Here is an 11,441-nt window from a genome sequence, read left to right as displayed (position 1 = left end):
GGGTGTAGCCGTAGGGACTGTCCTCGGGGAAGAAGCACCAGGGAGCGTTGGCCACGTCGGTGGCACACCAGGTGCAGCCCCGCGCCTCACAGGCCTCCTGGGAAGCGCCCGGCTGGGGGTGGCAGTCGATGCGCTTCTGCACCGGTCCCCCACATGACCCGTCCGGGCCTGAGCCGAGGCACCCACCTAGGCCTGTGCATGGGGGAAAACAGAGCAGCAGGGAACCACAGTAAAAATACAAACACGATGCAACATTCTGCAGTAATCCCTTTTTTGTTGTGGTTTTTCCCTCACTTTGGGGCTAACACCTTTGATTCTTTTGACCGAGATGATGTCAGAGCGGCACGCCTGCTCACGACCGAGGCCGGAGCAACCGCTGCCTTTTACAAGCCAAGGCAGCGGGACTGTGCTGTTCAGTGCTCGGGGCTGCTGGTACTCAGCTGAAGCACGACTTGAAGTACCCATGCAGAGTTAAAGGGCAGGCTCACAAAACTGCTGGCGAGGCGGGAGAGCAATGCTGCAGGCTAGCCGAGCCGGAGGTGGTCTTCAGGAAGGACTGAAACTGCTGTCGATATTAAACCGCTACATTTTCTGTGTACTTACTCTCTCTCACATTGCACACAGAGGTTATCTCTCTCTATATAGATGCAAATATGTGACATCAGCATGCACCAGTATGATATTTATAAATATAATCATACTGATTATATCTATGATTGTATTAGGCGCTATTGCTATACGATACAACTACTACATCTGTGCGGCATGTAGTATTAGTAGTTTGTGTTCATACAGGTATGGTTATGAGTAAAGGTAAAATGCCAGCAGCAAAAGAAAAGGCACAAATTAGTCACTCGCAGAATCATCCTGACAAAAACCTCTTAGTAAGCTGCTAAATCTTTTCCTTTCCACAGCTGCAGGTCGAGCCGTGGTTCCCCTGTGCGGAGCGAGCCCCCTGAGAGCAGGGGGACCGCGACACCGGCTCCCTGCCGTGACGACAAAACGCTCTGTTATCAAACATTCTTAAAGTGAGCAGGCAGCGTTCTTATCCTGAAGTTGTGTCATTTTAGTCATTACAGCAATATTCAAAGATGAAGTCTACTTGAAAGATAATTGCTCTTTTCCATAAAATGACTAATACCTCTGCTTTAATTTTTTTAAATATGGATTGTTGTGTGCTTGAAAGCTTAAAAACGTGATTGCTGATGCAGTCTGGGCTTCTCCAAATAGAGAACTGCACAAGCGAATGCGCACAAGCAGTAATTAGATACGCTGGGAAAGTTTACAGAATAAAAGTGTAGATTCGCTAGAAAACGCCATCATGCTGCGATGCCAGAGCTGATTTGCAAGTATGGGATGGAAATGAAGAAAAGAATGAGCTGAAACCCTTCATGCAGGAGCATCTGATGCTCCCGGGATGCACAGCTGAGCTCACTCCTCGCTGCCACAACACCCTGTATCACCTTCCAGAGGCAGGAACTAACAGGTGAAATCCCATTAACCTCCACCAGCACCTCTCTCTGTCTTCTGGAGCAGTCATGCCCCACAGGCTTGCTGCTTTCTGCCCAGCATTCACCCCCGTCACAGAGAAGAGTCCTAAATTCTGATCCCCTTTTTCATCCAAAGCATGACAGGAATGCAAACATCCTTCTGCAATTCCTAAATTAATTCTTTTTGGAGCATAAATCGGGCAGGATTCATCAGTGGTCTAATGAAACACCGAGGAACACTTGCCTTTTTATACTCTGTCCCTGATGAAGATGTGGGAAAGACAGATTGCAAGTCCTTAACTGCCCCGGCTTTGTACCGCTACCCCCTGCATACTCCTGCTTATCGAGGGAGGGCGAAGGATTTCAAAGCCTTCTTGCAGCCCTCTGGATCCCGAGGTCCTTAAACCCCTGCAACCACAGAGGTTAAGAAAATGCCGTTCCAAGCACCAGCTCCACGGTCAGTGCATGGCTTCTGTGGCCAGCTGCTTCGCGCTGCCGTGCCTCGCACCTTCAAGTGGCAGACAAAGCACAAAACAGAGCAAAGCCACCACATTCCGTTTAGTTAATGTTATTTTTTTTCCAATGGGAGTCAAATGCAGCATTGGCGTGTTCATTGCTGAAATCAAAGAATATGACTGAGCAAACTACAGCATATTATTAACTTGGCATCATTTTGCACAGCGTAGGTTCATGGGAGACTATGTATCTGTGCTTTCAAAATACTTCCTAAGAAGGATATTGGGAATGAAAAAGCTAGGTCAAAGGAAAAAAATTGCCCCAGCATGAGCCAAGAAATTTAATTTTCTTTTCCCTCATCAATGCAAAGCTTCAATTTTCCAGCAAATGTTGAAAACGAACACTTGAGGCTATGAGCAGCTGAACAAGGCTGCAACCTCATTCATCCCCTTGTTCCTGGATTTACTTCTATTGCAGTACAAGTGGTATTGTAGCAAGTGGGAAGATGCAATGTTCTGTCCCTCCTTTTTAAAAACATTTTAAAACCTCCGCACCGTTGTCACTGCATTTGCGACCCATGTCTGTAAACGCACCTAGAAGATGAAATGCAAACGAGCAGTTGAATATAGCAATAGCGATGGCTACTTGCTGCTTTTCCGTGATAATTTCCATGGGAACGGAAGCTAAAGCAAGGTAGCTTGAGAGATATAAGCGAAAAATTATCCCCACTGCTTTCTAAAAACATTGACTTTTGTGAATTTAGGCTAGGAAGTGCTGCAGTAAGGCATAAGCAAGGAATTAGGCGTTACCACATGCCATTTAATAATATTAGTTTTCATGTTTTGGGTTCATCCACACATTTCAAAGGCATTTGCTGCCGAGGTTCCCTCTTTCTTAAGCTAGCAGCGTAAGATGATGTATTCTCCCTTTATTAGACACCGGACTGAATTAACCTCTGGCATATTGGGGTAAAAAATCACAGTAAACAAACTAGCAAAGCACCGGGCAGCTTTCAGCAGCTGAACAGCCCCACTGACTCCAGCATCCAGTGCTGGTGCCCAGAGCTGAACACACTGCAGGACCAGGGTGTGTTTTGAAACAAACCTGTTGCCTTCCCACAGAGTCACCCTGGTTGGAGTTAAAGCCATGCCCGTTCTCGCATTTTCCATGTGCCACGATCACCTCCCCCAACAGCCCTTCTGCTGTCACCACATTGGTGTCTTGCTTCTGAAGCCTACGACAAAACACCAGGACCATACGTTTACCTGCTAGTGCAACAGCCAAGAAACACAGGCTCCTGATCCTCTCCATGGTCCAACGCCGGTGTCTGCGGGCAGCATGGAGCCTTTTATACAAGGCAGGGGCACGATAAGCACTTGTTCCGATACGTAACAAGAAGCATTTTCTCAGCATTCGTATCTTACATGAGATTAATTATAACACATGACCTTGCCTATATTTAAGAACATATCTAGGCAGATAAGATGGGATGTAGTTAACTCATTTGTCCACAAACTTTGATCAATTTCTAATTTCTAATTTGGAGAGAGAACATGATTTTCCCGTGAATTTGTAGAAAATAATTTTTTCACAGACCAGCTTCTCTTTTTTTTTTTACCAGTCAGGAATCCAGTGCTTACCTTTTTCTGATTTCATATTATGTCTTATCACATATATAGTTTTTGATTACAAATGAAAAGTTTGGAGAAAAAAAGAAAACAGTTGAAGAATTCTCCAATAAAACAAGACACTGATACCGTGACCTTTACAAAATGACAGTTTTCTTCCAATTACTTGATGGCAAGAACTTTCAGAGTAAAGCTGTGCAAGATCTGGGTTGGGTGGAATATCTGTCTAGAGAAAAAGAACCACCAAAACTTTCTAGACACACATCGTCTGCAGTTCAGACTGCTGCCACCACAGCCCCTCACCATACCCTCCCTCAAAGCCGAGCAGCCTGAGAGCAGGGAATCATTTTCCAGGTTTGTAAGGACTTGAGTTCTGTAGATGAAAACCACATTATTCCTGTGAATCTCACACACATAATTTTGCTTAAAGTTATGGTATGGTCCCAAATCTTCTATGTGTACACCCCTTCAGTAGTCAAAAAAGCACGATAGGTAAAAACTAGGTGGTATTGCTGCCGTGTATTTTAACTCACCTAGACATTAACCTCAAATGACAAGCGGTATGCATTTTCATCTCCTTTCCAGCTGAGCTGAGAAGGAAATACTTCCTCTAAGATGAGTAAGAGGCATCAGAACTTTTCTTTGCTTGACAGGCCGTATGTAGGAAGGTAAGGAATGTCATCTCTCAGGAACAGGAGCCATCTGCTTCATTTTAAGTCTGTACCGTACTTTGTATGAGGGAATCCTGCTGGGGTTCCTAAATACTATGGAAACACAAGTAATGGCCAACGAGAACGTGGGATACCAGAACAACCGATGGGCTATAGTACTCAGCAAGCAATTCCAATGCATTGTGTAAAATTGTGCATTTTCTATTTGGAGCCTTTGTGAGGGCAGGGAATTTCTTGCTAAGGAAGTATGATGGAAAAGGCAAAGAAGTAGTTCACATTCACATCTTTATTTAAGTGTTACCTACATAAGCTATAATTTACAGACTAATATTTTCTGGGGGAAAAAACAAACAACAAACCAACAAACAAACAAAAACCACAGCCAAAAAAACCTCAATATCCAAACACTGCATCTGAATCTACATAATTCTTTAAAATTTGCAGAATTTACAAATTAATATTCAGAGAAGTTGGGTAAATTATACATCCTCCCTCAACACCCACACTCTAAGAGCTTTAAAAGTCATACAGGCACAAGATAAGATATTTTCTTTGTACAATCATCTATTTACATAGCTTTTTCCAATACACGTGGTTCAGTTCTCAAAGTAACTGCCAAGGTTTGCAAAACAGTGTATTTAAAATACATTTAGCAGCATATAAAATTAGATTAAAAGAAAAGACATTTTGCTTTAAAAAAGAAAATGTGAGATAATAGAAACAAATCCATAGGAAAAATAGATTAAGATATATTTCTGTCATGACATTAAGAACACCTAGTCATTACAGAATATAGGCAACACACTAATAAAACGTACCAATTTATGAGCATTTGAGTTCTAGTCCTGAGCACAAAGTATACATAGCTGCACAACTTTGGTCAACAAGGATTATATGCTAACATTAACACAGATCACATGGCATTCGCTGTTAGCAGGATACAGCCATGTCAGATAGAAGCATCATTAACAGCTTCTTCCCATCTTTTATTCACTCTACTTTCCTAAAAAACAGTGTAAGTGACCTTTAGAATTTTGAAACTGCCTATCATAATCAAAGGCTTATTCCTGGGACATCATCATTCCCCTGCTACCCTAAAATGCAAAACAACTGATCATACTTGTGAGTGAAATACAGCAGAGCACTTCTGTTATATATTCCAGGCCATAATTTTGAGATGGTCGTTAGAGAAGACTGATTTCCAGTTAATTTCAACTGCAAGTGTTACACATGCACACAAATCCAGACATAATATATAGACATAGATATGTGACCATTGAGACACAAGCTTGTTACCAAGAGGTTATGTTTCTCTTAAATACAGTACATATTTTAAGGACAGCAGGTCTAAGTAGAAGAGTTCACTCTTATTTTTCAGTTCATCCCACTCATCAGTGTTTACCTAATAAACACGCAGCAAACTGCATCGAGTGCCCCTCAAATTCACCAATACATTAGTTTATCCCCACCATTTCAATTACTGGCAAGATCTTCGCTTGCATCTCCTGTATCTGAGATCTGTCCGTCTACTACACTTCGAGCTTTCCAGATCCTCACAGTCCGGTCACTGAAGAACAAAATAAAGCAGTATTAGAGTGAGGTAATTGAACTGGGGAGGGAGAGAGATGCAGGGTTGGGGAGGGATGGGAGGTGACAACGGGATAGCTTTTTTAAAAGCCAGGGTGTCTTATTCAGAAAGGCATCCTTGGCAAAATAAGGTTTCCTTAACGGATATGCAAGGGTCATTCCACCTCGAGGAGACTTTATAATCTAAGATACACACCATTTAAGATTCCCTAACCTTATCACAGCACTGGCTACTACCTTTAAGCATCTAGGCAGGTATAAAGATTCGATGTCTAAGGAAAGTAAAAACCTATTCTGCTATGACACTTTTTTTTTTTTTTTTTAAATACAGCCAACGGTAATAGACTTAAGTAGACTGACATCAGAGAAAAGCTTCCACCGTGTAACTATTTGCAACTGGGCAGACCTCAGGCAAACAGCCAGCGTACTACGGAGTTAGAGAGACAGACTCAACAGGACAAAACTACTTCCTGCCATTAAAAAAGTGTGAAGTTATAACAGGTTAAATCAAACAGGACCTGAAACATGCTCCGTTTGTACAAGAGGGGCCAGTCTGTAATAAGAGGAGATTAAAGAAAGCACAGAACTACAAGACAATATGAAGTCCTACAAATGCTCCCCTATAAAAAAAAATATGAAAAGCCAAACCCAAAACCCAAACCCCTTTGCCAGGTGCTGGAAAATGTATGCCAGTGAGCCGGTGTTCAGAAGCCCAGGAGAGGGGAGATATAATTCTGTACTTTTGGCAACAAGCAGTATTTACACAATTTTAAAGTATGTGCAAGTATCACGTGGAATGTGTTACAAAACTCTATTATTATAATGAAAAAGTAAAATAAAAATCTAGTCTTGTTAAATAGCAATTTATCCTGTGAAAGAGAAGTTATGAATTTCTCATAAACATTGAGTTGTATGAATAGCAAACACTGACTCATGTATTCCTTATAACTCCTTCAAAAATAAGCCAGGAGGCAGCATCAGGACAGACTTTATCAGAGTACAGAGGTTTTCTGCCTTGTGCCTTCACTTCACTGCAAACTGTCAGAAATACCCTAAGTTCTGTAGACCTTCCCCACAATGCTGGGATTTTCTTTTGCTAGTAACAAAGATGAAATTTCAGGTGCAGGTATGTTCTAAACTTATTAATAATCTTTTGGGCAGAGACAGAAGCTTGGATAACCCTACCCCTATCTATTAATGATTAAACATTAAAAAAAGGCTAGCAAACATGGAAAATTGGCAACTTTGAAATCCTACTACGATTCAGAAAGACCTGCTTTCAGTTCAGAAGGCCAGAAGCTTCTGCAGTTGGCACTAGAAGGTAACATGACAGCTTTCACAGCTCCTGTGCTCAGACTACACCACAAAGCAGGCTCTGCTGCTGTCTCCTGCACTTCCTCCGGAATGAGGTATTTTTCTTGGTCAAGTCCCCTGAGGTTCAGGTACTTGATTTGCTCACTTTTACTGAGGAAGCAAATATTCAGATCCAGGTGGTAAAAGGACAGTAGGATGGCTGTATGCCAACACTTTAAAATAATCAATCAAACAAAAAAGAAAAACCCAAACCCCAAAATCAACCAAATACCATGGTTTTTAGAAAAATTCCCAAAGGTCAGGAATCAGTCCAAGCAGTAAATAGTCCAACTATAGAAACAAGCTGAAGAAGTTCTCAACTATTACCAAATTCTCCCTGCCATCCTGCAGACCAGTGGTCTCCAAACTTTTTTGATCATACACCCCAACCACTAAAAAACTTTTTGAGCACGCTCCCCTATGGAATTATTAATTTATAAAGCATATACATGTACTACTGAAGTTCTAGTATTTTCTTCCTGCATCCCAATGGATCATGTTGTGCATTCCATGGGGTGCGTGCACCCTGCCTTGTCGATCCCTGCAGCAGACTATTAGCACTGAGGGACATGAACCAGGACTCCCCATGCTTGCTAAGAAATGACTCACCCAACTGAACATCTCCTAAATGCATATGCACGGACCGAATTCTAGCAGGTGCTATAGAAAAGAAAGATCCATGGAGAAGAAAAACTCACTCTGCTGCTGTGAAAATCTGGCTGGAGTTGGTGCAGATTGCATTTATAGGGCTGTCATGTCCCTTCATCTCCCCAATGGGCACAAAGGTATCCACATTCCAGAGCTTGAGGGTGCCTCCTCTGCAGCCACTGAGCAGAACCGGAGCACCAGGTACCAGGCCAAGAGCACACACCCAGTCTTTATGAGCATTAGGAACTTGCTGAAAAAGAGAAGACAGACAAGTCTCACAGGGCTGCAAAAAATTCTGGAGGAACGAGCACAGAAATGACAAAATCCCAGGTTCTAAACCTGATTCTGGTCCTACAGCAGATTGGCTACATGACTCTGGGTATATCCCAGCCCTATGGCTTCTCCTCCTTTAGAGCAAGGAGGGTGAAATAGCACTGCAAAACAAGAAGAAAATCCAATATGCACAACTGACCTTCTTTTGGAAGAGAAATTAATTCAGGATAATGCAAAACCTGCATATGTTCAAATGCATATTTGAATACATATTGGAACATATGGTCTCTGTATATGTTTCAAGTCTGCCTGGAAAACAGCTATAAAACACAAAAAGAAAATCCAAAACGCTGCTCAAAAATACAGCAGGGAGACAGAAACTTTTTGTATTTGCCTTCCTCCTTTCTTCCGTTCCCATTACGCATTATAAATTGATTTTGTGATGTAGCATTTAACAAAAACACATTAATTCTTTATTGAGGAAGGACAGTAGCATTTTACTGCTAATTCAGAAAGCAAAATGCTTCACAGACCAGCTGAGAAAAACATCCATTTGGTAAAAACACTGGGGAAATAATAGCCCAAGTTTGCTGTCTTTTAAGGGGACAAAGAGCGGCTTTTCTCCAGTTCAGTTCGGTAGGAACTGCATTGCTGTGCTGCCTTTCTCATACTACGGAGTACGTTCAGCTTCCTAGGATCATCTTGGTGATTTATCTACAACAGACACTGCTATCCCTACACTGGTGGTCTGGCCCTGCAGCATTTCATGAGGCTGGGGAGGGGCCGTTCTTGTAAGTCTTCATTTTGTCACAGCAGTGTTTCATGGCGTGGGATGTATAGCACCCGCTGAGGTAGATGGTCTCCAAATTCTCTTGGACAGCATGTTTGTTAAGTGATTGTCATCAGTTATAGAGGATCAGACTTGCTTGAGCCATGTGTGCCAAAGCAGGACCTCTGTTGAAGGGTTAGCATTTATCCTTCAAAGCAGCTCAGCGCTGTTGTTTCAGGTTTGGTTTAGGGTTTTTTTTTTTCTTCATCTAAAAACAGTCATATGTACACACCAGAAGAAAGTTGCAACAACAGACATTCTGACTGGATATGGTGGTGGAGGTGTGGAATTAATACAAGAGTAGTTTAAGGAATACAACAAGGCACCCAGAGCAGCTCTGAGATCTGTAAGACTGGAGATTTTGGAAGCTCAGCTGGGCAAGGCCTTGAGGAACCACACCTAACTACAAAAGTTGGCTTGCTTGGACCAGCCAGCCAGCTTTGCACTCTGTGGCCTCCAGTGGTCCTGTCACCCTGAACTACCCAGCGATTAGCAACAGCACTATTCTTCATTCCCTAAAAAGACAGCGAATAAAAATTATTTATATTGTTTTGTCAAATGCTTTAGTCTCACGTCCTTGAAAAACACACAACACTTCATAGAAATAAAAAGAAAAAAAGGAAGCGTGAGATCATTTTTATTAAGTTCTACTTTTAAAACAAAAAAGGGAACATGAAGTACAGAAATTATGAAATGCACATATACCAAAATGAAAATAGGAAAAGAAATACAACTAGTCCCCTGTTACGTACTACTTCATCCCTGCCCCCGTATCTCTGTGATGTTTAATTACTTGCAAAGGTAAAAATGCATAATGCATAATATTTTAATAAGCCTAAAATGCAAGACTGAAGATGATTCTTACAACTTTCATAAAGCCGTTGTGAGAATACAAAATCTTTCTTGTTCCTGTGGCCCTCCTGTTTTTGCTAATAAGCTGCTTAGTACATTTCCCTAGACAGACAGAAATAAGGGTAGGTGTCCCAGTATGGTCAAGTGAAGATTTTCTCTAAGAAGGTGAATTTCTGAATCTTTATTTTAACTGTGAAGTCTTAGCAGTATTCTGAAAAGGAACTGGCACTCGATTGCACAATTTAAAAAAAGAAAAAAACAATCAAGGAAACTTGTGTATTTATGGAATACTAAGTATGCCCATAGAGAAATTTTCTTCTTAAGGTGACTAGTCCATTATACTCCCATGTCCCCAAACTTCAATATTCTATTTGTTTGCTTGCTATCAGTCTGCACGTTAAATACATATAAAAATATGCTCCTCCTCCCTCCAATAATTATTATATGATTGGTATCTAACCAAAATTTTGCAAAACCAGCAGTATTTTCTGGCATTTGATTTTCTGCCTTCCATTTCTCACACACCCTCAACTTAGATAAGTGTATCTTTACCTCAACAATCTCTCAGAAGACTTAACAGAAGAAACAGCCCTATAGCAAGTAGCCAAAAAAAAAAAAAAAAAATCGAAGTTCTCCATGTCAAACAAACTACAATTAAATTAAAAGTTGCCCTGTATTTGAGGGCCTTTTTGCAACGCTACCTCCCTCCCTCCCGCCTTTTTATTTTTTATTACAATGAAAACTTGGAGCAAATATGTTCTAACAGCAAACTGAATATTAATACATCCCATATTTGTGTAACAAGATGAATAGAAATCTGAGGGGTAAGCTTTTTTGAAAAAAGACTGGGTGGAGTGGCGTAGGCTGTAAACCCTCTTCACAAGAAAATGCTATGTAGCCTCGTAGATCTAAATCATTAATGAGTTCCCAGTCCAAAATTTACCAACTTGTCAACGACAAGGATGATATCCAATGTTTCCAAGTACAGAGGAAGCAAATACTGCCATAATTCTGAAGTAAAAAAAGAAACCCACGTACTGAGAGCTAAAATAGAGGGTTCACCACTTCATCAGAACTTTCTGATGCTATATACACTGAGAAGAAAAGCAACTGCATTGCTAGTGTAAAGATCAAGTACATTATCGATTTCTTTCTTGATCAGTGCTCTGTGCCTTCCCTATTAAAAACATCAGCATCTAAGTGAACAGTTGTCGTATGAGCCTAAACATTCACACAGTCTGAAATCTGTTCTACAGCACGATTGTCACGTTAGCTGCAGGATTTTTTTTCCCATTACCTGAAGAAGGTCTTTTTGAGTCAAATCCCATTTCTTAATTCCATTATCTCTAGATCCACTGAAAAGGTTGTCTCCCATAATAGCAAGGGCTTCAATGCCATCATAATGAGGAGGTTCAAAATTGTGTGTAGGACTTACACTTCCAAGAGCCCCTTCAGTCACATCGAACATCTAAAATTAATAAATAAAAGATCAAATATGTTAAGCAAAATCATCCGCCATCTAACCAGCTTGGAAGACATGCAGCAAACAGGTTCTGGGGAAAAATCTGGAAAGTCTTATTACAGGCTACTGTATCACGATGTGTATTTGACAGAATTTATCTACCATGACGACTCCTTTCTCTTCTTCCACCTC

The 11,441-nt window shown here is 41.2% G+C and overlaps 1 protein-coding gene across 1 annotated transcript in view; it reads right to left on the bottom strand.

The window, feature by feature from the left end:
* Positions 1 to 4,514: 4,514 nt before the first annotated feature.
* The window catches only part of KIF21A (kinesin family member 21A), a gene marked incomplete at its 5' end in the record, with an annotated part of 59,719 nt that continues 52,792 nt past the window's right edge, over positions 4,515 to 11,441 (bottom strand). Inside the window, 3 exons of the mRNA XM_010150532.1 lie at positions 4,515 to 5,812; positions 7,884 to 8,083; positions 11,085 to 11,255. Of these exons, the coding sequence (XP_010148834.1) occupies positions 5,719 to 5,812; positions 7,884 to 8,083; positions 11,085 to 11,255 (465 nt within the window). The remainder of the gene's footprint in view (positions 5,813 to 7,883; positions 8,084 to 11,084; positions 11,256 to 11,441) is intronic.

This window comes from Eurypyga helias, unplaced genomic scaffold, assembly GCF_000690775.1.
Source record: "Eurypyga helias isolate BGI_N326 unplaced genomic scaffold, ASM69077v1 scaffold8564, whole genome shotgun sequence".
Lineage (NCBI taxonomy): Eukaryota > Metazoa > Chordata > Aves > Eurypygiformes > Eurypygidae > Eurypyga > Eurypyga helias.
This window is presented reverse-complemented; position numbering and strand designations above follow the sequence as displayed.